The 27,950-nt window shown below is 36.6% G+C and overlaps 1 protein-coding gene across 5 annotated transcripts in view; it reads right to left on the reverse strand.

Moving 5' to 3' along the window:
- Positions 1-27,950, reverse strand: part of ZMYM2 (zinc finger MYM-type containing 2) — a 141,713-nt gene that overhangs the window by 67,876 nt on the left and 45,887 nt on the right. For 4 of the 5 annotated variants that reach the window (XM_023553104.2, XM_064275379.1, XM_023553103.2 and 1 more), the window contains 4 exons: positions 11,999-12,070; positions 4,169-4,319; positions 3,600-3,715; positions 846-962 (listed from right to left, as the gene is read on the reverse strand). In XM_023553104.2, the coding sequence (XP_023408872.1) occupies positions 846-962; positions 3,600-3,715; positions 4,169-4,319; positions 11,999-12,070 (456 nt within the window). The remainder of the gene's footprint in view (positions 1-845; positions 963-3,599; positions 3,716-4,168; positions 4,320-11,998; positions 12,071-27,950) is intronic. The other variant, XM_064275378.1, reaches the window with a different exon arrangement.

Consider the following 27,950-nt stretch of genomic DNA (forward strand, 5'->3'; position numbering starts at 1 on the left):
TTTGGTATTATGGAAACATGGTCTAAACCATCTACCAAGCCACTACCAATGATTTCTGAAGATCAAGGTAAGAAAGGTAAAAGAGTCTAAGAAGCATCTCAAATGATAAGGGCAACATCAGTGACCACTGCTAGCCACAGAGTAAGAAGCAAGAGGTCCCTGAATTGTCAATCACCTGAAGGACAGGCTCAACTCTCATATAGAGTGGTGTTTCTTAACTGCTTCCAACACTTAACCTGCATGTAAAGAGAGGAACAAACTAGTTAAGAGTATAAAAGCAGGGTAGTACTGACATGGAGATGGTGAATAAAGAATTTATTTTCATCTAGTATTATCAAAATTCAGCTATGCAGGATAGTAATTCTATGTGCTTATGGATTTCTTTCCTGAATCCCTCATAATTCCTTCGTTCCCCCTTAATGGGGCTTCAACATTCTTCTAATCATAAAATGTTAAATGACGATGACGTAAATGACTAACAAATCCTAATCTGTAGAAGTAGCGGGCAATGCAAAAAATTACTGTTCACAGATAATTTTTATAAGGGAAAGGAAAAATATTGTGTAAACAGATGCTCTAGATATGTAGCTCATACTAAACAAAGTGGCCTTCTGTGCACTATATGAACATAATACATGAGAGTATGATTTCAAAAATATTTTGACCTGAAAAGAAAGAGAATCTTTGTTGGCTTCCCCTTCCCATAAAGTAATACAATCACCATAAAATCTGAAAAGCTAATTCCCATCCACTAAGAAGAAGTTTCCCAAATAGAAATGCTATCGTTATTTTATTAGACTTTCAATTTTATCTCTAAATAAAATGCATAACAAAACATGACTTGCCTCCCATTCCAGGATTTCTGGCTTTGAACAAAAGGAATTTTTGCAGTAATTGCATTTCAACTGGATATCACTTGGAGCCACAAATTGGCCATTTGGAGATGACTGCATACTTAGAGCCTAAAACAAAGAACAAAACGTAGTGGGCCTGATATGTACTTTAAAATGCTTCTTTGTGACTACTGTCAAATATCTACCATATCTAAAATAACTATGATCTTGCTTAAGTATTTCCTCAGCACATAAAACCATATTTCTGAGTTTTGTCTTTAAAAATTATTCTAGTATAAAGAAGACTTAAACTAATATATTAATTATGTTATATTAAGTTTATGAGATTGAAATTAATTTTTTACTACAGGATAATTACTATTTTTTCAAATAAATTAATAAAGAAAAATCATATAGTTCAATTATGATTCCTACACTTTACAAGAAAATATAAGCAAATAACAATGAGGTTGGTTGTACAAGTTCTGAACTAGTTAATAAAAGTTGAAAAAAAAAAAAAAACTAGCCCCTAGTGCTCTTTCCAATGTACCACCAACTATCTAATTTACAGTACTAATGGTACGTCCCACACAAGTCATTCACATCCTTTTTATTTCAAGCCCACCAGTGAAAATAGGCAACAACAGCTTTTTAATAATCGATCAGTTCTTCAAGTTAGAATGTAAATGTTGGTTTCTTTAAATAGATTTACAGACTGATATTCATACCAGGAATTTACTGCCAGTTTCATTACATTTTTTAAAGTAACAATAATTTAAAGAGCATATATGGACTTCAAGTTTTTTTTCCATCATTTAACCTGAGTGGTAAGTATGCTGGTATTTAATAATCATTCTTTAAACCATATTACACACACACACACACACACAAGATTACATGTAATCTTCTCAATGTATGAAATAGTTAAGAAAAAATTGTTCAAGGTGCAGTAAAAGGAAAAACAATTTTCAAAAGCTCTGCAAACGCTATAAAACACAAGTAAAATTTGTGAAAAAATAAAACACAGATTTACAGTAGTAACTATCAGATGAGTAACTTTTTAAAATAAAACCCCGCACCGTTACCCTTAATTTTCCAAAACTTTGAACCCCATTAAATGTTTCCTATTATTCTAAAACAAATGGAATACTATCCTAATAACTTTTAAAGGGAAAAGCATCTAAGATATAAAGTTCAAGATAACTAAAATAAAGAGAAATAAGAATATGCTGCTTCATTTTTTTTCAACTTTGTATTATTTACATGCAGAGTTACAAGTAATGAGCCTGGCTGCATGCTTATCTGGAGGTATTCTTTAAAATTAAGAGCCTAAATGAAATATTTAAAAAAAATTATGCACATATACGACAGTGCTTGGCTGTTAACCAAAAGGTCAGTGGTTTGAACCCACCAGCTGCTCCTCAAGAGAAAAGATCTGGTGGTCTGCTCCTTTAAAGATTACAGCCAAGAAAACCCTCGGGCAGTTCTACTCTGTCCTACAGGTATACTATGAGTTGGAATTGACTCATCAGCACCCAACAATGAAGACAACACAACATGAACAGTCTCATCAAGTCATGGGCAATACAAGTTTCAATTAAATGAAACAAGGCGTTACAAACATTTTCAATTAACAGTTCAGTTGACCCAACTACATCAAAAAGGAATAAAGGTCCAAATTCAAGGTCTGACAAGAAACACGCCAAAGACATGGAGTCTCTCTTCTAACTAACTTATCATTATTCCTTAATTTCTAGTTGAAGAAAAGCCAACAACTCAGAAGCAATATCTACCACTATAAGAATTTATCATTGGTCAAAATTTCAACTTCCCCAAACAAAAGTTTAGTCTTGAATGGGATTTATCACCTAAGTTCAGCCTAGGATATAATTATTAAAAACAACATTAGCCTGGCTGAATTCAAAACTGCCTTGATTTAGATGTTAGTAAGTATTAAAATAACTATTACGACATACAACACAGTGCCTAGAACATAGTAGAATTTTTGGATGAATGAATTCATGGACCATGGCTTTATGCAATAGTTTGAATCTTGGTATTGTAATATCCTGGAATTTTTACACAGAGCAAGGAAACCTATTCATACCATCTAACTAATGCTTGAACATCTAATTATTCCCTCCTCGTGGTCAACCTGATTTAAGTTTGAACATATCCAGAAATATTATCATCTCCCGAATCTATCCATATTCCAACTTTAAAGAACTATGTCAGATAGTACTTGTCTACATTTACCAAAATGAAAAATGTTTCCCTAAAACTCACTCTCACTAGTTCTGTATAAAATTAGGGCCTACTATAACAAGTCTAAGCCCACTTTACATGGCAAATTTCTTATATATGAAGAAAGCATTTACGTTTCTCTTCACTATGCTAAATATACCTAGATCCTCCTTTATCCATTTATCAGAAAGAGTTCCCCTTACAATTTGAATTTTATTTGAAACTCACTTACTAAGAAAATGCTACATACACATCAGTCACTAAGATCAACTATGCTTAAAATTTATTTACTTTTTCTTCAAAGTCTATCATAAATAAAAATTTAAAAGTCAATTTGATTATCCATGCAAAATAAGAAGCTGGTACCAAGTATGTCTTCCACGACTCTATTATAATCTCCATCCTCCAACTTGACCCTCAATAAAGTATGTAAAAGCTAACACAAAAATAAAGATATAGCATATTACACTATTTTCTGTGTGTATTTTATTGGGGGTAAAGTATGCAAAATAAATAACAAACCTGAAATTTAGCCACACAACTGGAATTGCAAAAGTTATACAGTTTTCCATCAGGCATTGTGGCTTGGTATTGAGGTAAAGAGTTTCGCTTACAAAAATGGCAAATAATTCCCAAACCTAGGAGAGAAAAAGTGTATATCCAATTTCTTTATAAAGTAATGGAACAAAAACCCAACTGACCTCAGAAATTTATTTTTTTAATGAAAGCTCCTGAAAACTATTATTTTCTAAGATTATTTTCACTTCGAAAAACACTGATTTAAGAGAACAGTCTAGTATTATGTCTCTAAAAAATACAACTAAGATTTAAATAATGTTTGAAATAATAATTTTAGCTAGCAGCATATATACAGAGAGAATTTCCCCAAAACTTTAGCAAATTAAATATGGAATGATCTCCAAACAGGAAAACCAGTTTGCATTAATTAAAAAATATATAATATAATAATAAAAAATAAAAGCACTTGAAAACAAGCATAAAAATCTTTGGATAAGGAAAGAGTACGTGTTTACTAAAGAAATTAGTCATGTTACTAATTGTTGTTAACTTTTCAAATACCTAAAACTTACTTTGTGATTTTGCATATTTTGTCTTGTGACTGTTCATGCAAGCAGTTGAACAGTATGGCTCCATATATCCATTAGGACCTATGCACTGAGTCATATCAAAAAACCTGCACTGTGTTCGGCAGCCAGTACAAGTAGTCAGTTTTCCACATTTCTAAAATTTGAAATATAAGACAATATAGTTAAGAAAACCACAGTTAGAAAAACAATTCTATTTTTTGCTACATCCTTTGCCTCCGCAAAACAATTCTGTTAATCCACTAAAGCAGCTTCTAAAAATTTACAGTCAGAACATCTAGATGCAAACTGTTTAGTAACTACTGCTAAATTAGCATAAAAAAAACTAACCATCAGGTTAAGTCTCCTTCAAAAACAGAATGTTCTTCTTTATTAATTTAGTTTAATAGAATGCCTAAGTATAGGTAGGAAACCCTAGTGGCATAGTGGTTAAGAGCTGTGGTTGCTAACCAAAAGGTGAGGTGAGCAGTTTGAATCCACCAGGCACTCCTTGGAAACTGTATGGGGCAGTTCTATTCTGTCCTATAGGGTTGCTCTGAGTCAGAACTGACTTGAAGGCAATGGGTTAGGGGTTAAGTATTAAAAAAAAACCAATAATCAAGGAAAGGCATAGTATTTTCGGTTTACAATGAGGACTCATTTCTTTGTCAACTAACAGAGGAAATTAAATGGAATTACAAAATATTCTAATATATAGCTATAAGTCAAACGACAAGTACTTCAAAAGAATAACTTGAAAATGTTAAATACTTATTCCATTAAGTGGCTATGTTCCAAACACTTTCGGAACTTCTCTTAAAACTGATTTCTCAACTATTCACTGCATTTAAACCTCTCATTCAAAATGATTTTTGGCTATTAACTGAAGTTAATAATCAATAGATAATAAAAGTTAATCGTCCTGCCAAGGTTGAATATTTGTCCACACTGACGTTATTCAAAGATATGAAATAAAGGATATAAAGACCAGGGGAGGTATTTTGAAAAATCTAGGACAAACACAGTATCACTGAAATACATACAGACTTAAACAAAGATGAAATTTAGATGAACTGGTTTGTGTTAAAAAATTAACTTGATAGTCACAATTAGCAATCAAACCTAAGGAGAAGCAAGCCTTTAAGTGTAACTTGTACTTGAGTCTTCTGAGGTTACATAATTCCATTATAATCGGTTAAATCAAACATCACATTTCTTGTTGCAAAAGAACTGTATCCATTTTTCCCACCTGATGTTGAGATTATTTTACTCGTCTTTTTACCCCAGAGCATCTAGCACAATACAAGGATATAAGAAGGCCTCAAAATGGTTCATGAAATTGATGAATAACAGACGTCTAAACATATGACAATCAGGCTAAAAGTAACACATAAAATGAATAGCCTACAGAGGAACATTTCATGAATGCCACAGGATCTCAGAAAATGAAATAAATTTTAAGTAAAAACAATAACCAAAATCAAATAACACCAACATCAAAAAAAAAAAAAAAAAAAACTTTCTCAGCATCCAGCAAATAGAACAGACATGAGAAACCATAGGTATATATGTGCCAGGGTTATATATGTTATATTCATTCTGATAGCCATTTAAAAAAAAAAAAAAAAATCCCTCCTATACCCTTATTTGCTCAAATGTCACCTGAAAGCAGCTCTGAGAAGTTTTACTTTTCAAGTGAAATTCAACTCATTTTTCAATCTCTGACACACACCAAAAGAAATACTTATTAACAGCAAAAGAATGTTAACAGGAGGGGAAAGGGGGAGGGGGAAGGTAGGAAGTTATTGCTTAAGGGGTCCTGAGTTTCTATTTGGAGTCACGAAAAACTTTTGAGGATGGATAGTGATGGTCACACAACATAGTGAGTGTGATTAATGTCACCGATTTGTGTACTTAAAAATGGTGAAAAGGACTAAATTTTTGTTATATTTATTTTACCACAATAAAATAAATTTAATGTTAATAAGAAACAAAACTGGCTGCAAACTCATTATGTCTAATTATACTTTTACCAATCTCACAAGGACACTAGAATAGAATGCTGTTTTGTGTTTGAAATGACAACATGTTTTCCTGAAGCCTATTTGATAGCTTAAATTTTTATACTGAGAAAGCACAAAAGAAACAGATCAATGGAACAATGGAAGATGAAATAATGTTTAAAACCTTGCACCACAGTATAAATTAGGAATACTAAAAAATACTCAAAACACCAGCCACTGTGTTGCAGAATTACAAAGAGAAAAATAAACCAAACCCCACTAGATGTATGCAGGAAGCATCTATGTGTAGGTATAGAGAATTCTTTCGCTGATGTAAATGATGTCTAACCATATGACAGGTCATTCCTCTTAGATGAGTATTTTTTTTTTTTTTTAACTTATTGGGAACCTTCTTCAAGTTGATTGAGTTACTCCACCACTTGCATTTGCGATCCTGACACCGATTTTATTAGCAGAACATTTAGATAATAGTTTTAAGATGTGTCTACAAAACGTACACCAGTTGAATTGGGTCATGTAACCAAGGACCTAAGCAACTGGTCCAAACTAACAGACACTTTTATCTGAAGAGAATAAGAAAGTACTATGAGAAATACAGAATCATTAATATTGAGAATACTTCAACAGTGTCACTTTTATCACTACCACTCCTTCAAAAAAAGAAAAAAAGACCCATTTAATGAAGGAACATTAGCAAAAGGAAATAAACATTCACACCAAGTTTGCTCTGCCTCTTATGGAAACAAATTATCATACTTAATTTTACAAAGACCTTTCTAAACATCTTATAAATATGCATTAAATGATTTAAAGAAATGAAAAAAATAAACCTACATACGACTTCAGTGAAAAAGAATGAGGTACAACTGAAACAAGATACTGGTAAAGAAAAACGTAAATATGCTAGGGAGTTTGTGGCAAAGTGGCTCGTTTTCAGTTTATTCATCAAAAAAAGATAACATTTCAATTTTAACCAATTCTGCATGAATAACAAAATTAACCATCATGTGATTTAAAAACTCCCCTCTAATTTTTACTTTTACATATAAGTCATACATTTCATTTAGTACATTTTTACCAAACCATTAGGCCACATGGAAAGGTACTTAAGAGAGAGGCTTGATGAACTTGTTGCTGAAAATCTAAGAAATGGAGCACCAGCAAATAATCTACACATAACCTGCTTCCTAGTTAATTCCAATACAACTTAAAGCAGGTGTCCTTAACATGGGTCCATGATATTGCATAGGAAAAAATTATATCTTTATATTCACTAATATCTAACTGAAATACAGCATTCTTTCTTTGTGAATGGAGGTAACTAATCACAGTAGTTTTAGTAGAACTTGTGACCTTGTCAAAAATAAAAATCTCCAATTTTTTATATCACTGGTGTTGCAGATAACTTCAATATATCATTTATGCTCAACACTACTTCAAAATTATAGTTATTAGCCATTGCATCTCATTATTTAACACACTAATAACAAAGAACATATACTCCTATCTCAAAATTAAAAAAAATTTTAACTTTATTTTGATGTAACTGGTTCTCTTTGCAATCACAAGTATTTTATTTTATGCATTTAATAACATTATTCTGAGGATAGGTCTTTCCATATTACCAAAGGGGTCTAAAACCCAGAAATAATTAAGGATCCTAATTAAAGGAAATAGTGATAAAACCTTAATAAATGACACAATACTGTACTAGTTTTTACACTAAATTTTAAGAGATCGTCGGGTACAAATTACTTCATTTATTCAATAAAATCCTCGAAGTATCTCTTCATGTTACAAGATCTGTTCGTGCACAGCAAAAAGGTCTGAAATTTTTTACTTTTGTTGTCTGCTGTTGTATAGTTTATAATTTTTCTTTTAACAACACATACATTACTTTTGTAATTTAAACAACTTTTAAAAATTAACAATGGATGGTAAAACTAGGAAAGTTTGCTGAGCAACAGAATATTTACATAGTATCATATATCCCCCTCCACAAACTTACTAGAAATAAAGGGGAAAATAACAATTTTACCCCGCAGAAACCTGACAGACGCCCCTGAATCAAGTGATCCAAGTTAACATACAGTAGTGGGAATGACAGATATCATGGTACCAAGCTATGAGGTACCAAGAAGGACCCAACGTCATTTATGAGGTATGCATGCCAAAATATGCATAATCTCCATCTAACTCTGAAGAAATATGAGACCAACCCAAACTGAGAGACAGTCTACAAAACACAAATGACCTATAGTATTAAAAAAAATGTCAAGGTCATGAAAGACAAAGATTGGGGAACTGTTCCAAATCAAAATAAACAGGACTTCTGATTGGAGCTATGATAGACAAATAGTGACTTGAATAAAGGCACTTCTGTAACAACTGGAAAAGGGGCACACATCGGACAACATGTTATACATGCCTGTGCACCTAAGAAAAGGGAAACAAATGAAGTAAGCTCTATTATGGCCCCAGGTTATTGCCTGGAGGCAGTTTCTAGGCCATAGGACAGGCAGGAGGAACCCAAATAAGAGTTTATCAGTTTCTCAAAGTTGAGGAGAGAGATAAGAGCTAAAGGAAACCAGGACAGCTAGAATTGGTGGAACAGAGTACTGTAAATGAGAGAAGTATGCACACACACACACACACACACAAAGCTCTAGGAATCTGAAGTGAAGTAAAAACAAAACAAAACAAGCTGCCACCAGGTCCATTCTGATTCACGGCAACCCTATGTGTGGAGTAGAACTACATTCCATCCGGTTTTAAAGGCTGTAACCTTTCAAAACAAGACTGACAGGCCTTTCTTCCAAAGTGCCTCTGGGTGGCTTCAAATGGGCAACCTCCCGGCTGATAGTCAAGCACTTAACTGTGCCACCCAGAAACCCATAAGCATTTGGCTGAGAAGAGATCTTTGTGTGTATGTAAGAGGAAATTATCTGAGGCCAGAGAAAAAACCACAGAACTACAGGAAAGCAATAGGCTGAACAATTACCAAGGCACACCGAGGGCTGGAAACAGTTTGTGTTCACATCTGTCAGTGTAAATGACCCTATAATACAGACAGCCATCAAGTAGAGTACTCAGAAGGTACTAAAACCCATTGCCATTGAGTCGATTCCAACTCACAGCAAATTTACAGGACAGAGTAGAACTACCCCATAGGGTTTTCCAAGGAGCAGCTGCTGGATTCAAACTGCTTACCTTCTGGTTAGCAGCCAATCACCACAGTAGTACCAAAAACCAAAACCAAGCCCAATGCTGTCGAGTTGATTTTAACTCATAGATACTTCATAGGACAGAGTAGAACTGCCTCATGGGGTTTTCCAAGAAGAGCCTGGTAGATTTGGACCGCTGACCTTTGGGTTAGCAGCCACAGCTCTTAACCACTACACCACCAGGGTTTCCACCACCATAGTAAAAAAAAAAAAAAAATAGTGGGAATAAATTGTTGTTGTTAGCTGCTATTGGGCTGGCTCTCACTCATGGTGACTTGATATGTAACAGACCAAAGGGCTTCCCCAACCTATTTTCATGATTGTTGGTATGTTTGAGCCCCTCGTTGTGGTTATTGTGTTAATCCGTCTTCATTGAGGGTTTCCCTTGTTATCATTGGAACTTTATCAAACATGATGTCCTTTTCTAGCGATTAGTCCGTAAGCAAGTCGAAGTCTCACCATTCTCACTTCTAAGGAAGATTCTGGTTATATTTCTTCTAAGGCTGACTTGTTTGTTCAGTCTTCCTGTAGTACCCCTTCCTTTCCTGCACATTTCCTCTCTGCCTTTTTAGCCCACATCGGAAACATGAAGAACTACAAGCAGATGATGGGGTGGGACCTCTGAAGCTTTGCCTGACCCAGCTGGTGATACTTCACCCATCTGTCAACAAGTGGGTTGCAACTGTACCTTAGCCCAGAACAAACTGCATGCCAGTCTCTGCCCAGTCCTGCTTCTCCTTATGCAACCCCTGTGCCTGTGGACACTCACAGATAGTGTACCCAGGTGAGACCGGTTGTAGCCAGGGGACCTCAAGGGTGGTGGCTGAAGGGCTAAGGGAAGGGGTTAATATGGGAGCTGGAGGAGTGGGACTGTTTGTGTTTAATCTTCATGATGGGGGGCAGGGGATATGGGCTGCCGGTCAGAAAGAATGACACAGTGCTGCCAACTTAGATATGAAAACCACTTGATTATACCTCTACTTCTTATGTCATGCAGAAACTGTTTTAATATTCTAACTTTTAATTTCTTTACCACAATAAAAATTCACTGAACACCAAAAAAAAAAAAAAAAAAAGATGCTCATTAGGGAAATCAAAATCAAAATCGCAATGAGATACCAATTTACACCCACTACCAGTTGCCCTCAGGGAGTACCTGGGTGGCACAGTTAAGTGCCAAAAGTTGGTGGCTTGAATCCACCCAGAGGTACCTCGTAAGAAAAGGACTGGTGATCTACTTCGAAAAGATCAAAGCCTCTGAAAACCCTACGGAGCACAGTTCAACTCTCACACACATAGGGTCATCATAAGTTGGAATCAACTTTACAGCAACAGGGTTTTTTTTTTAATCAATTGCCCTCAAGTCAATTCTGACTAATGGCAATCCCATGTGTGTCAGAGTAAAACTGTGTTCCATAGGGATTTCAATGGTTAATTTTTTTGGAAGTATATCACGAGGCCTTTCTTCCATGGTACCTCTGGGTAAACTCAAATATTCAACCTTTCTGTTAGTAGCACAGCACATTAACTGTTTGCACCACCCAGGACTCCACACACCCAATAGAATGGGTATTATCAGAAAAATGGAAAGTAAGTGTTGGCGAGGACGTGGAGAAACTGGATGGAGCCTTTGTACATTGCTGATGGGACTGTAAAATTGTGCATCTGCTGTGGAGAACAGTTTAGCAGTTTTTCAAAAAGTTAAACATAGTATTATTACCATATGACCGAGCAATTCCACTAATAGGTATACACCCAAAATAATTGAAAGCAGAGGATCAAACAGATACTTGTATACCTCTGCTCACTGCAGCATTATTGACAATAGGTAAAAGGCAGGAAACCAAGTGTCCATCAACAAATAAATGGATAAACAAAATGTGGTACATACATACAATGGAATATTATTCAGCTATAAAGAGAAATAAAAGTCTGATACATGCTATAACATGGGTGAACCTTGAAAACGTTATGCTGAGTAAAATCCTGACACAAAAAAGACAAATTTTGTATGATCCCACTTAGATGGAATATCTACAATAGGCAACTGCACAGCAAAAAAATTTATTAGTGGTTTCCCAGGGGCTGAGGGGAAGAGGGAATAGGAGTCACTGTTGAAGTGGTATTCAGTTTCTGTTTGGGGTGATGTAAAATTTTGGAAATGGACAGTGGTGATGGTAGAACAACATGGTAAATGTGACTGTCACAGAAGATTATTAAAATAGCAAAATTTTGTTTTAACAGACATTTTGCCACAATAAATTTTCTTTATAAAAACGGGACTTTTATACCCTATAGTTAAATGCCTACTGTGTACTGAACACCAAAAAATGATCTTAAAATAGTTTTCTAAGAACATAAATACCTGAAGACAAATGGACATATCACTAGAAAATGCTCACATGAAATTATAAAGTTTGTCTATGTCTAAGAGATAAAACTAAGTAAGAAAATATTCATTCTCACAAATTCTAAGTTTACAAATTTTAATATACCTCAAAATGCAAAGGACTTTTCAGATACATAATAAAGACAGTAGCCCTGCTTGGAAATGTTGGGGCCTTAATCCCTGCTGCATCTCTGCTTACCTCAGGCTGCATTAAGAAAGAGTCCTGCATGTGATCTCGGACCTCCTTCAGGAAGCTTGGATGGCTACCTACCTAAAAAAGATTTTAGAAAGACTTTTTAGGATGTATACAGAAAGACTACTAGATAGAAAGGTTAGCAAGCAATCTGTAAAAGTTAATTCTCAATTGTCTACTTTGTGACTTACAAACTTTAAAATATTAGGCACTTTCACGCCACCTTTTTAAAATGCCAGTCTGCCCAGTCCCCATAATTTTTTTGCCCAATTTACAGAAGAGTTATCAAATAATTTTAATTACCTAGAAAAAATGATTTAATGATAGCAGTAACAGAATAATGAGGCAAGGAATTAAAAATAGATTTGATTTCAGGCCCTAATTAGGCCCTGAAAAAAATCACTTATTTCTCGTAGATGATCTAATGTACTCTAAGATCTCATCAAGTCTACCAAAGTATAATCCTTATAATGAAATCTTAAAGCATTAACTTAAGTCACTTGGAGATTATCATCATTGGCAAAATGGGTTGTTGTGAGAGAACCTTTTTAAAGCACATATGATAGCTTCCAAGGAGCCCCAGTGGTACACTCGGCTGCTATTCTAAAGGCTGGCAGTATGAACCCACCCAGAGGCTCTACAGGAGAAAGATGTGGTGATTAGCTTCCATGAAGATTACAGTCTAGAAAACACTATGGGGCAGTTCTACTCTGTCACATGTGGGCAGTGTAAGTCAGAACTAACTTGACGGCACCTAACAACAACAACATGATAGTTTACAGCGTATAACACAAATTTTACATCCTTGCTCCTTCCTTAAAATTTCAAAAGACGTACTTCCTGATTTCCATTAAAGTAAAAATACTATGCTGAAAAAGGTAAATTATTGAAAGACAAGTGTTAAGCATTATACAGTCTCCACTGCCAGGATCTAGTTTAATTACTCCAAAAACTAACTGAGAAATGAAGACCTAGATAAACAAGGACAGCCAAAGTCAAATGTTAGAGACAAGGGTAAAAAAGAAAAACAAACAAAGATCACCATATAATTTTAGTTTCTAAGTTGCAAGGAAAAGACATTAATTATAGCCTATAGCATCTAGTTTAGCAATCTCCAAACATGTCTGGTTGTGAGTCTTATCAGTAAAAATTTATGCATGGACTCCCCACCTATTTATTATTTTGAAGAATGGAAGACGAAGCATTATTTTAAAATAATTCTTATTTTATTTAGTGAGAACATGAACATTTTTTTAAATCAACTACAAGTGGAATCATTTCTTTAAATACTGGTCTAATAACTAACTTAATACAGTAAATTTGAGATTCTAAGTTCAATTTATTTTGATACTTGGTCTTAACAGCTGTATCAGCTGAAGATTCCTCACAAAGGTTCACTGATTCAAAAGTAAGGATATCATTTTCCTGTTCTCGGATATTCCTGTTTTTCTATCATAGTCACCATCATGCAAAGGGTTTGTTTGTTTCCTAATGTGGCTAGTAAATTTCCATCTCCCTCTACTATCAATCAATTGTTCTTACAAGCTAATTAGAAGGCGTTTGATTTTTCTTTTCACTAAAAAACAATACAAACCCACTGCCGTAAAGTCAATTCCAACTCGTAGCGACCCTACAGAACACAGTAGCACTGCCCCATAGTTTCCAATGAGCACCTGGCGTATTCAAATTGCCAACCTCTTGGTTAGCAGCTATAACACCGCCAGGGTTTCACCAAAGCGGTTCAAAACTAATGAGATGCTTCATTTGGCCAAATATAAAACAGATTAGAAAACATCTCCCGACTATTTATAATAAAATCATGTAACGATGGAAAATTTTCCAAACACTCTTTTCAAAAGTTTCTTTCAATAAACACAACATTTCTCACTGTTAATAAGCCATATTTACCTTTCTACTACATACATTAATTTTGCCAAAATATCTGCTGGGTAAGCTCGTATCACAATAAAAGCTCGGCCATGTTCTCTTGTGCAAGAAATACTATTCAGTATCGAAGTTCTATTTCTTTCAAAAACTTCTCTATGAAAACCAATAAATGTGCATGTGTATAAAGATTTTCATGATCACCAATAAGCCACATCATGATAAATGGAGAAAAGATCGAAGCTGTCAAGGATTTCATCTTGCTTGGATCCACAATCAACGCCCATGGAAGCAGCAGTCAAAAATCAAATGATGCATTCATTAGGCAAATCTGCTTCAACAGGTCTCTTTGAAGTGTCAAAAAGCAAAGACGTAACTTTAAGGACTAAGGTCTGACTGACCCAAGCCATGGTGCTTTCAATTGGCTCATATGCATGTGAAAGCTGGACAATGAACAAATAAGACCAAAGAAGAACTGATGCCTTTGAATTATGGTGATGGCAAAGCACACTGAATATACCATGGACTGCCAGAAGAATGAACAACTCCGTCTTGGAAGAAGTACAGCCAGAATGCTCATTAGAAGCAAGGATGGCAAGCCTCTATCTTACACACTCTGGAGGAACCAGTCCCTGGAGAAGGACATCAAGCTTGGTATAGAGTCAGCAAAAAAGAGGAAGACCTTCCAGGAGATGGACTGACACAGTGGCTGCGACAGTAGGTTCAAGCATAACAATGACTGTGTGGATGGCTCAGGACCAGGCAGTATTTCATTCTGTTGTACATGGGGTCGCTATACGTCAGAACCAGCTCAGTGGCACCTAACAACAACAACAACAACCATGCTAAGGCTCAGTTGCCTCATCTGTAAAATGAAAAAAAAAAAATAGTTGCTCATGTAATGCTTATAATGACTATGAAGTAGTAATCTCTCAAAAACTAGTAGCTATTATTCTATTACAAAAAATCTCTCTAAAGCAATCATTTATTACTTCTTGATATAGGACCAAGTCTGCTTCTTTTAAATTACCTCCCAGCCCTGTAATTTAATAAAGACTCAACAAATATTTGCTTACAAGAAAAAAAAAAAAAGATTTTCATGGTCACAACCCCTTTTATTGGTAAATACTCTTTTATATTTCAAAAGGTCTTGTTTTTTACAAAGCTAATCATGTAGATGATAACATAAGACTGAAAGGTGAAGAGAAGAAAACAGACCAGGTAGGGATATCAGGACACAAGGTATCAGTGGAAAGTTCCCTGGCTTTTCTTTTTGCCTCATATATCTTCAACTTAAGAGTTGAAGAAACACAACCCAGAAACATCAATGGATCCAGACCAAAAGAGCCCCAAGAAAAGCCTGTTCTCTTAAGCAAAAGGACCAGGAAAGGAGCAAATGCAAATTAAAACCACAATGCGATATAACTACAGACCTATCAAAATAACTGAAATAAAAAACAATGACAACACTAAATGCTCGCAAAGATGCGGAAAAACTCATACATTGCTGGAATGCAAAATGGTACAACTACTCTGGAAAAATCTGCCAAATTTTTAAAAAACTAAACATAAACTACCATATTGACCCAGCAATAGCACTGCTAGATATTTATGCCAGAGAAATGAAAACTTATGTTCACACAAAAAGCCCAGATGTCCCTAAATGGTTAAACTGTGGTACACACACAGCATGGAAATATTCCCAAAAAGGAACAAATTCATGCACACAACAACTCTGATAAATTTCCAGAGAAGTATGCTGAATGAAAAAAAAGCCAATCCCAAAAGGTTACAGATTATATGATTACATTTATATAACATTCTTGAAATGATAAAATTATGGACATGGAAAAAAGTCATCAGGGGTTAAGTGGGGAGAGGAAAGAGGGCTGCAGGAAATTTGAGGTGGCCTTAAAACGGAAACATGAGGGGTTCTTGTAATGGAAGTGTTACATTTTGACTCTACTAATATAAATATCCTGACGGTGATATTGTACTATAGTTTTGCAGGATGTTACCATTAGGAGAAAATGGGTAAAGGGCACATATGATCTATTTATTCCTTATAAATGCATATGAATCTATAGCTATCTCCAAAAAGAAAAAAAGTTTAATTTAAATAAACATGACCATTTCTCCCTTGGAAGCCCCTGACAGTTTTCTCATTATTAAAAGAAAAAACACTATGCCCTATCTTTATATTAATATATGCCTGAGAACAGCTCTTTGGGTTCAAACCACCAACCTTTTGGTTAGCAGCTGAGCAAATAATCACCGTGCCACCAGGGCTTCTTTGCAATTCAGTACAATCCAGAAAATGTGTCCTATATTGATAGGATTTTTTAAGAGGATTACAGAAAGTTCAATTTAATTGTAGCAGAACATAAAAATCACAGGAGATTTCAGAATCATTTTTTAAGACAAAATTATCACATTTCTATAAGGATTTGGGAATTACAGCCAATATGAATTGAGATAATTCAAGGCAGTTCGATCATTTGATTTCTGCTCTAGTATTTGCATTCTGAGTACTGGCTTCTTAGTTTTAATTACCTAAAATAAAAATGCCATTTGTTTGAATCAGATAAAGACTTTCTTCTATGAATTATTTACTAAACATTCATTTGATATCCTTTGCACAAGATACTAACTTAAGAATATAACTCCATGGCATAATATAACAAAACTCTTTACAAGAATCTTGACCTAAGCAGTCAAGAGGGGAGGGGAGAATCGGAGGAGGGTCTTCTTAATAACTGAAAGTACACCAAATTTCATAGTTTGACTTCGCTCCCACCACACCTTGGGTTCACCGCTTGTCTTAGGCTGGGTTCTCTAGAGAAGCAAAACCAGTAAAGCGTATAAATATATAGAGATTTATATCAAGCAATCGGCTCACACAATTGTAGAGGCTGAAACGTCCCAAGTCCGTGGATCAGGACGGAGGCTTCCTCTTGATTCATGTAGCCGCAAGGGCTGGCAAATTCAAGATTGGCAGGTTGGAGAGCAGGACTCTCACTCTCAGGCTGTGAAGATCTACAAATTTCAAGATCTGCAGATAAGCTGATAGCTCAAGTCCCAAAAAACCGGAGGTCAGATGAATAGGAGGCAGTGCAGAATCCAGAGTGAGCAAAAAAGCCACAATGTCTGCTTATATTTGGATGCAGGCCACATCCCCAAGGAAACTCCCTTCCAACTGATTGGCTAGTCACAGCAGATTCCATCATGGGAGCGATCATGTATAAACACTGAGAATCATGGCCCAGCCAAGCTGACACACAATCTTAACCATCACACTGCACTGACCATATTCTCTAATCAATGTGTACTTACTATATACCATCTTACGTGTGATCAAAAGCAGCCAGATTAATCAGAGAAAGCATTAAAAAATAATAAAATTTAAAGAGTGCACTTTGTGTTGCAATTCTATAGTAGGTGAGAAAAAAAATCAGAGGACACACCTTGGAAAAACCAGGAATAACAAAAAACTGGAAAAAGTCAAACAACATTTTGGTTGAACAAAAATGATCACTTTGAGAGGACAAGGATTCTATGAAAATATGGTATAAGTACATTATTACATTATAAAGAAGGCTCCACAGATAAAAGAAAAAAATTTTCCCAAAAAAGGCAGTACACAAATGAACAAAGAAGAGTGACAGAGAATTCACAGAAAAAGAACTACAGGTATCCTGGGATACATGAAAAACGTCTCAATTGCCCTTATTAATAACAAGTAAAACTAGGGGCATGGATGTCTAAGGATATAAGGTATTAGTAGTCTCAATAATTTTTTTTGTTTTTAATGGGTTCAACTGCTATAAGGCAGTTTAGCAATACTTATTAAAAACCTTAAAATTCTACACACCCCAGACCCAGCAATTATCTGTTGCCGTCAAGTTGATTCCAACTCATAACAACACTACAAGACAAAGTATAACTGCCCCACTGGGTTTCCAAGGAGTGGCTGGTAGATTTGAACTGCCAGCATTTTAGTTAGCAGCCTGAGCTCTAAACCACCGTGCCACCAGGGCTCCACCCACCAATTAACCCACCAATTAGGCACCTCAAATTTCTACCTAATGAAATCAACAAATATTCAGGATAGAAAATCAACAAATATACAGGATAGTATACTAAAGCATTGTTCATAGTAACAAAATGTTAGTAATAGCCCAAATGTCCAATAATTAGTTCAAAAACCAATTAAGAAATAACCTTACATTCAAATAATAGGATATTACATATTTTACGTATTTTTTAAAAAGCTGGTGCTAACTTGACAATAAAAAGACAACCCAACCAAAAAACGGGCAGAGGACTTGAACAGACATTTCAACAGAGGATATTAAAGTATCCAATGAGCACATGAAAAGATGCCCAACAACATTAGCCATTACAGAGATGCAAATCAAAACCCTAACGAGTCACCACCTCACCCCCACTAGAAGGGCAACGATCAGAAAAAAAAAAAAAGGGCAAACAACAGGTATTGGCTAGATTACGGAAAAACTATAACCCTCATCCACTGCTGTTAAAAATATGGAAAAATGTTTACTACAGCCACTGTGGAAAACAGTTCGGCAGTTCCTCAAAAAGATGAACATAATCACTATGGCAAATATAATTTTGAAACAACAGAAACAAAAATATAGGCACAGGTATGCTGCTGTTGTTAGGTGCTGTCGAGTCAGTTCCGACTCATAGAGACCCTATGCACGACAGAGGGAAACACTGCCCAGTCCTGCGTCATCCTCACAATTGATGCTATGCTTGAGCCCAGTGTTGTAACCACTGTGTCAATCCAACTCATTGAGCGTCTTCCTCTTTTTCACTGACCCTCTGCTTTACCAAACATGATTTCCTTCTCCAGGGACTGATCCCTCCTGATATCATGTCCAAAGTATGTAAGACGTAGTCTTGCCATCCTTGCTTTTAAGGAGGATTCTAGCTATACTTCTTCCAAGAGATTTGTTCATTGTTTTGGTAGTCCAATATTCTTTGCCAACACCATAATTCAAAGGTGTCAATTCTTCTTCGGTCTTCCTTCTTCATTGCCCAGCTTTTGCATGCGTATGAGGCGACTGAAAACACCAAGGTTTGGGTCAGGTGCACCTCAGTCCTCAAGGTGACATCTTTGTTTTTCAACACTCTAAGAGGTCTGTTGCAGCCGATTTGCCCAATGCAATGTGACTTTTGATTTCTTGACTGCTGCTTCCATGGATGTTGATTGTGGATCCTAGTAAAATGAAATCCTTGACAACCTCAATCTTTTCTGTTTATCATGCTGTTGCTTACTGGTCCAGTTGTGAGGATTTCTGGTTTCTCTATGTTGAGGTGTAATCCATACTGAAGGCTGTGCAGAGGTATATACATATATATGTGGATATATATCTGTACAGGTACGTATATACTCATATACGTGTATATATATATAGGTGTATGTGCATGCATACTCATGTATGTGACTGTATTCACGTACATTAATATATATAATAAAGCACATGGGGGCACAGTTACAGACACTTCTTAGACATAACCAAATACCTGACAGGTTTGGTTTCCTCGGTTTGAAGGATTAGGGCCATAGTCTTGTGGGGCATCTGGGTCAACGGGTAAAATACAGTTCATAAGTTTATGTTCTACATCCTAGTATGGTGAGTAGTATCTGGAGACTTAAAGGCTTGTGGAAGATTATCTAAGATACAACTATTGGTCTCTGTGCATCCAGAGCAAAAGAGAAAGAAGGAAACCAAAGTTTCAAAGAAGAAACCAGTCTACAAGACTAATAGTCTACAAGAACTACAGCCTCATCTACCTTGAGACTAAAGAACTAGATGGTGCCCAGCTACCATTACCAGCCATTCTGATCTGGGCCACAATAGACTGACCTTGATAAAATGGGAGAAAAATGTGGAACAGAACCTCAAATTCCTAAGAAGAAAAACAAATACAGACTTCCTGAACCGGTTGAGACTACTGGCCTGAGATAATATAAACCTTGAACTGAAACTAATCCCTGAAGTGACTGTTTAGCTACGTAACAGATTAGCTCACAAAATGAACACTATCACCCATGAGGATTTTGCTCCTTTAAGAAAAATCACTTATATGAGTCCATACACTCAACAACTATTTTAAAACAAAGATGAAAATGTAAGGGGACAGGGAAATTAGATTAATGGAAATGAAACAACCAGGACGAAAATACTGAAAATGTTTACACATTGTGAAAAACTTAACCAATGTCACTGAATAATTTGTATAGACATTGTTGAATGGGAACCTACATTACTGTGTGAACTTTCACCAAAAACAGTAAAATATTATTTAAGAAAAAAAAAAAAAAGGTGGAACAGAGAACTACCAAATGGCCCAGCAATCCCAATCCTAAGTACATACCCAAAAGAACAGGAGCACAAATGGAAATCTGTATGCTAGAACTGACTGCCATGCTTTCGACAATATCCAAAAAGTAGAAATAAACCTAAATGCACAACCACAAATGAATGACTAAAAAAAATGTGGTACATACATACAATGAAATACTACTTAACCATAAAGAGAAATTAAGTTCTGATGCATGCCAAAACATGGCTGAACCTAGAAAACATTATGCTGAGCAAAATAAGTCAGTCACTAAAGGACAAATATTGCATGACCTCATTTACATGAGGTAAGCAAATATATAGTAACCAAAGCTTATTAGTGGTTACCACGGGTGGGAGAGAGGGGGAAAGGGGAAGATTTTGTTTAGGGAGCACTGAGTTTATCCTGGAACCCTAGTGGCACAGTAGTTAAGAGCTACGGCAAGCTACAGGTGCTAACCAAAAGGTCAGCAGGTCAAATCTACCAGCTGCTCCTTGGAAACCTTATGTGGCAGTTCTACTCTGTCCTACAGGGTCACTATGAGTCAGAATCGACTTACAGCAATGGGTTTGGTTTTGGGTTTCTTTTGGAGTTTATGTTAAGGAGCCCTGGTGGTACGTACAATGGTTAAGCACTCGGCTGCTAACTGAAAGGGTGGCAGTTCAAACCCACCAGATGCTCCTCGGGAGGGAGGTGGTGGTAGTCGGCTTTTGCAAAGAGTATAGCCTTAGAAACTCTAAAAGACAGCTCTACCCTGTCCTACAGGGACACTATGAGTTGGAATTGACTCAACAGCCATGGATCTGGTTTGCTTTTGGAGTTTATGTTAACGGCAGTAGAATAATTTGGAAAAGAACAGCAACAAAGATTGCACAACATGAAGAATGTAATCACTGTCACTGAATTATATGTGTGGAAACTGTTGAACTCGTAAAGGTTTTGCTTGTGTATACTTTCACTGCAACTAAAAAAATAACTACAGATTTCTGGCCAACATGGCGCCATAGACAGAAGCACCACGCCGTCCCTCTACTGCAAAGACCCAAGAAACTAAGTAAAAGAGACAAACGTCATCCCTAGAACCTGAAGTTTCAAACGAAGATATAAAGAACTCAGCCAAGCACCAAATGGAATAAGAAACTGACAAAGGACAGAGAGTGAGAAGAGATATCTGTGGAGGGCTCCATCGCTAACGCAGCACGGATCCACCATCTTGAACTCCTGTCAGGGATCAACAGACAGGGAGCAGATGAAAGCAGCTTCGCTGAACTCCCAGCAGGTGGCAAAGCACCCAGTAACCAGTAATCCATGCTTCCCCACCCCCTAGTCTCTCCCCGCTGCTCTATGTCCAAGCTTGCTGGCTGGCTGCTGTGGCTCGGACAGCTGGGAAGTACAACATCCGTGCTGCTTGGGTTTGCCCCACCCACGTTGGAGATCAGGAGACAGGAGTACAGGAAAGCAGCTTCATTAAGTTCCCTGCAGGAAACAGAGCATCTGGTAACAAGCGATATACGCTCTTCTAATCCCCCCTCTTTCCTCTCCCCTTCAGCCTCCTCTACTTCCCACCAGCCTCAGTCCCTTGGCTGGGAGGCAACTGCTTTGGCCTCAGGCTACTTGGATTTGCCCTGCCCACGATGGCTGGGCTCCTGAGCTGGTGTTGGTTCTTTCTGTATCTTCTGGCTTCTTCCGTGCCTCCTACCACCTCCCCCTCCTTTCTCTGGAACACCTGGCTCCATGTGCCATCTTTGCTTCTTCTTGAAAGGCTATAAAGCCATACTTCACTGGGTAACCTCTCCCTGGGCCAGTGATACCATGCTGGTGGGATCCCTGGGGTTTTTTTTTTGCCTTGTTTTGTTTTCTTTTTCTTTTCACACTTTGGGACACCCTTCTAGCCAGGTGGCACTGCACGGCTTAGGAGCCACTGCCGTAATCTGCGCAGCTGCTTAGGTGGGATCCCTGTGGGCACTTCTTTTTTTTTTCTTTTCTCTCCTTTTTCCCTTTCTGTCTTCACTCATCTCTCTACACTTATCTTCTTTTCCTGTCTCCCGAATACCTTGTGCTGTGTGGCATCTATACCTCCTCTAGCCAGGCTATACCGTACAGCCTGGGAACCACTTCCCTGGTTCTAGCAGCCCCACGATTGGGACTCCGGGATTTCTGGGGGATTTCCTTTTCTCTTTTTGAAATTTTTAAGTATTTTTTTTCTTTCTTTCTTTTTTCCTTTTTGCTTTTTTCCATTTCTCGGTTTCTTTTCTCTCCACTCCAACGGCAAACTCCCTTAGCACTCTTTTTTCTTTGCTTTTAACTCCTGTTTCTCTCTCCTCTTTCCCATCCCCCTATTAGCGCCACAACCTCCGCCCTCTTTTCTGTCTACCTGCACCACACACTGACCATCACACCCCCAAGCAACACAGGCACAGTCTACTGAAAGCTGCCCAGCACTGATTCCTGACCTGCCCTGTTGGCCCTAATATGTTCCACAAACAACCCATCCCAGCCCCTCCCCTTCAGCTGGACCTGCCCTGCTGCACCATACTTGATTGACTGGCCCTGCCCATTGAATAAGGAGGCGAAAAATATTGTGACTGCAGATGAGCAAACAAAGAAAGCACAGCCCAGCTACTCAGATATAACCAAATAAAACAAAAAAGGAGGATGAAACAAATCTACAATAAAGAAACAAAGAAAATAACTACTGAACGTCCCAAAGACAGCAGACAACATCAAAACGTATTAAAAAACAGGACAAGATGGTTCCAGTAAGCGTCCAAAATAAAATACCAGATGACCTGCCAGTAGAAGAAAAGGCATTAGAACTACCTGACAGGGAATTCAAATCTCTAATATTCACAGCAATCCAAGACTTGAAGTAAAAAGCAGACAAAAATGAGGAAAAAAATAGATAAATTTATGGAAAATGCAGACAAATTCATGGAAAATACAGACAAGAAAAAATGAAACAATACAGGAACAAAATGCCAAAATAAACCCACACCTAAAAATCATACAAAAACAATACTTAGAAATCCAAAAGATAAACAAGATTTCAGAAATGGACAATGTCACAGAAGGGCTGGGAAGCAGGTTTGAAACAATGAAGACCGAATCAGTGAAACTGAAGACAAACACATGGATACAACTCTGAGGAAAAATCAGAAAAAAGAACAAAGAAAAATGAAGAAACCCTGAGAATTATGTGGGATACAATAAAAAGAAAAAATTTGCCAGTGATCGGAGTTCCAGAATAGGGCAAGAAAATGGAAAAGAGAAGATCATTAAAGAGTTGCTGACAGAAAACTTCCCTAATGTCATGAATGATGAAAGGCTGACCATCCAGAAGCTCAACAAACCCCATATAGGATAGACCTCAAAAGAAAAACACCAAGGCATATCATTACCACACTCACTAAAACCAAAGACAAAGAAAAAATCCTGCGAGCAGCTCGAGAAAAACAAAAAGTCACATACAGAGAGGAAACAATAAGACTAAACTCTGATTATTTGGCAGAAAACACACAGGGAAGAAGGCAATGGAATGACATATAAAACCTTGAAAGAAAAAAACTGCCATCTAAGAATAATATATCCTGCAAAACTCTCATTCAAATATGATGGTGAAATTTGGACATTTCCAGATAAAGAGAAATTAAAGGAATATGTACAAAACCAAACTTACAAGAATTATTAAAGGGAGTCCTTCAGTCTGAGAACAAACACATGAGACCACAGCCTGAATCTAGGACGCAAGACTGTACCAGCCAGATACCAACCTAGGAAATGAACTCTCAAGGACTATCTAAAACCAAAACACCTGCTACACAGAACCAGAGAGGTTAATCTGTAAATGACAACAACATCAGAACAATACAAGAGAGAATAAACAGTACAGGCACAGAACTATCTAATGGAGACAAAAGCAGGTGATACCAAGTAATAACAGACTGGTTCAAACCTAGGAAGACAAGGGTAAATTTCAAGGTAACCACAAAGAAAGTTAACAAACCTACTCATTAAAATAAAGAAGAAAAAACATAAAGTCTCAATAAAAACAAACTCTACAAAAACAAAAGAAATGAAAAAGTAATCCACAAACAAAAGGAACTCAGCACAGGAGAGTAAGAGGAACAAAGAAAATGTTAGCACCACTAAAAAAAAAAAAGCACTGCAAAATGACAACAATAAACTAACACCTATGAATAATTACACCAAATGTAAATGGCCTAAATGCACCCATAAAGAGACACAGAATGACAGTATGGATAAAAAAAACAGTATGCATCGATATGCTATCTACAAGAAACACACTTTAGAAACAAAGATGTAAATTTATTAAAAATCAATGGATGGAAAAAAAATATATCAAGCAGACAGCTACCAAAGAAGAGCAGGAGAGGCAATAATCTCAGATAAGACAGACTTTAAAACAAAATCCACCATAAAAGACAAAGAAGGGCACTATATAATGATAAAAGGACGATCCATCACGAAGACAACCATAATAAATGTCTACGCACCCAATGACAAGGCTCCAAAATATATAAAACAAACTCTTAATAGCACTGCAAACAAATTGACAGTTCCACAACAACAGCAGAAGACTTCAACATACCACTCATGGTAAAGGACAGAACATCTAGAAAGAAACTCAACAGATAGAGAAGAGCTAAAGAGCACAATCAGCCAATCTGACCTCATAGACACATAGAACACTCCACCCAACAGGTGCAAAGCACACATTCTTTCCCAACGCACATGGAACGTTCTCCAGAATAGACCACATCTTAGGCCACATGGCAACTCTCAACAAAATCCAAAACACTGAGATAATACAAAGTATCTCTCTGACCATAATGCCATCCAAGTAGGAATTAACAGGAAGAGTAAGGAAAAAAAAAACCAGTTACATGGAAATGGATTAACACCCTGCTTAAAGACCACTGGGTAACAGAAGAAATCAAAGATGGAATCAAGCTCCCAGAATCAAACAAGAATGAAAACACATCATACCAAAACCTCTGGGACACAGTAAAGGCAGTCCTCAGAGGTCAATTTATAGCATTAGATGCATACATCAAAAATGAATAGACAAAATCAAAACATTAGTTACACAACTTAAACAAATAGAAAGAGAACAGCAAAAGAAGCCCACAGCCACCAAAAGAAAGGAAATGATAAAGATCAGAGCAGAAATAAATGAAATAGAGAATAGAAAAATAGAAAGGGTCAAGAAAAGCAAAAGTTGGCTCTTTGAAAGGATTAACAAAATTGACAAACCACTGGCCAAACTGACAAAAGAAAAACAGGAGAGAATACAAAAAAACCCAAATAAGAAACAAAATGGGGGACATTACAATACACACAACAGAAATAAAAACGATCATAACAGAGTACTATGAAAAACTATATACCAACAAATTTGAAAACCTGGAGGAAATGGACAAATTTCTAGAGACATACTACCTACCCAAACTAACACAAAATGACGTTGACAATCTGAACAGACCCATAACAAGAGACTGAAAAGGTAATTAAAAAAAAAAACTCCCAACCAAAAAAAGCCCTGGCAGAGAATGCTACGGAACATTCAGAGAAGAGTTTACACCAGTACTACTCAAGCTAGTTCTGAACATAGAAAAGGAAGCAATACTTCTGAATTCATTCTATGAATCCAGCATAACCCCGATACCAAAACCAGGCAAAGAAACCACAAAAAAAGAAAATTACACACCTGTATCTCTCATGAATATAGATGTAAAAATTCTCAACAAAATTCCAACCAACAGAACTCAGCATCAAAAAAAATAATACACCATGACCAAGCAGGATTCATACCAGGTATGAAGGGATGGTTCAACATAAGAAAATTAATAAATGTAATCCACCACATAAATAAAAGGAGAGAAAACAATCAGGTGATCATCTCAATCGACGCAGAACAGGCATTCGACAAAGTCCAACACCCATTCCTGATAAAAACTCTCAATAAAAGAGGTATAGAAGGGAAATTTCTCAACATAATAAACGGCATTTATGTAAAACCAATGGCCAGCATCATCCTCAATGGAGAGGCTGAAAACACTCCCCTTGAGAACTGGAACAAGATAAGGATCTCCTTTATCATCGCTCCTGTTTAACATTGTGTTGGAATTCTTAGCTAGAGCAATAAGGCAAGAAACAGAAATAATGGGCATCCAAACTGGTAATGAAGAAGTTAAACTCTCCCTATTTGTGGATGATATGATACTAAGAAAACCCAAAAGACTCCACCAGAAAACTACTGGAACTAATAGAAAGATTCAGCAGAGCGCAGGATACAAGATCAACATATAAAAATCAGTTGGATTCCTAGACACCAATAAAGAGAACGATGAAAAGGAAATCAGGAATAACATTTATAATAGCCCCTAAAAAAATAAATACTTGGGAATAAATCTAATCAGGGATGTAAATGACCTATACAAAGAAAATACAAAACACTACTGCAAGAAACCAAAAGAGATCTACATAAATGGAAAAACATACCATGCTCATGGGTAGGTAGACTCATCATTGTGAAAATGACAATTCCACCCAAAGCAATTTACAAATACAATGCAAAACCGATCCAAATACCAACAACATTTTTAAAAGAAATGGAAAAACTTATGATTAACTTTATATGGGAAGAGAAGGGGCCCCCGGATAAGTAAAAGCACTACTGAAGAAAAAGAATAAAGTAGGGGGACTCACACTACCTGACCTCAGAACCTAGTATGCGGCTACAGTAGTGAAAACAGCCTGGTAGTGGTACAATGACAGATACATTGACCAGCAGAACAGACTTGAGAACCCAGATGTAAATCCATCTACCTATGGTCGCCTGATCTTCGACAAGGGCCCAAAGTCTATCAAATGGGGAAAAGACAGTCTTTTTAACAAATAGTGCTGGCAAAACTGGATGTACCTCTGCAAAAAAAGGAAACAGGACCCATAACTCACACCATATATAAAAACTAACTCAAAATGGATCAAAGACCTAAATATAAAGCCAAAAACTATGAAGTTCACAGAAGAAAAACAGGATGAATGCTAGAGGCCCTAATACACAGCATTAACAGGATACAAATCATAACCACCAACACACAAACTCCAGAGGATAAACTAGATAACTGGGATCTTCTAAAAATTAAACACATGTTCAGCAAAAGACTTCATCAAAAGAATAAAAACGGAACCTACAGACTGGGAAAAAATTGGGGGCTATTATAAACCAAACAAAGGTCTAATCTCTAAAATCTGCAAGAAAATCCAACACCTCTACAACAAAAAGACAATCCAATTTAAAAAATGGGCAAAGGAAATAAAGAGACACTTCACCAAAGAAGACATTCAAGCAGCCAATAGACACATGAGGAAATGCTCACGATCTCTACCCACCAGAGAAATGCAAATCAAAACCACACTGAGATACAACCTCACCCCAGCATTACTGGCATGAAACAATAAAACAGAAAATAACAAATGTTGGAGAGGCTGCAGGGAGATCAGAACTCTTATGCACTGCTGGTGGGAATGCAAAATGATACAACAATTTTGAAAATGATATGGCACTTCCTTAGAAAGCTAGAAAAAGAAATACCATATGATCCAGCAATCCCACTCCTAGGAATATATCCTAGAGAAATAAGAGTCATTACATGTATAGATATATGGACACCCATGT

The sequence above is a fragment of the Loxodonta africana genome, chromosome 23 (genome assembly GCF_030014295.1).
Source record: "Loxodonta africana isolate mLoxAfr1 chromosome 23, mLoxAfr1.hap2, whole genome shotgun sequence".
In the NCBI taxonomy this organism is placed as follows: Eukaryota; Metazoa; Chordata; class Mammalia; order Proboscidea; family Elephantidae; genus Loxodonta; species Loxodonta africana.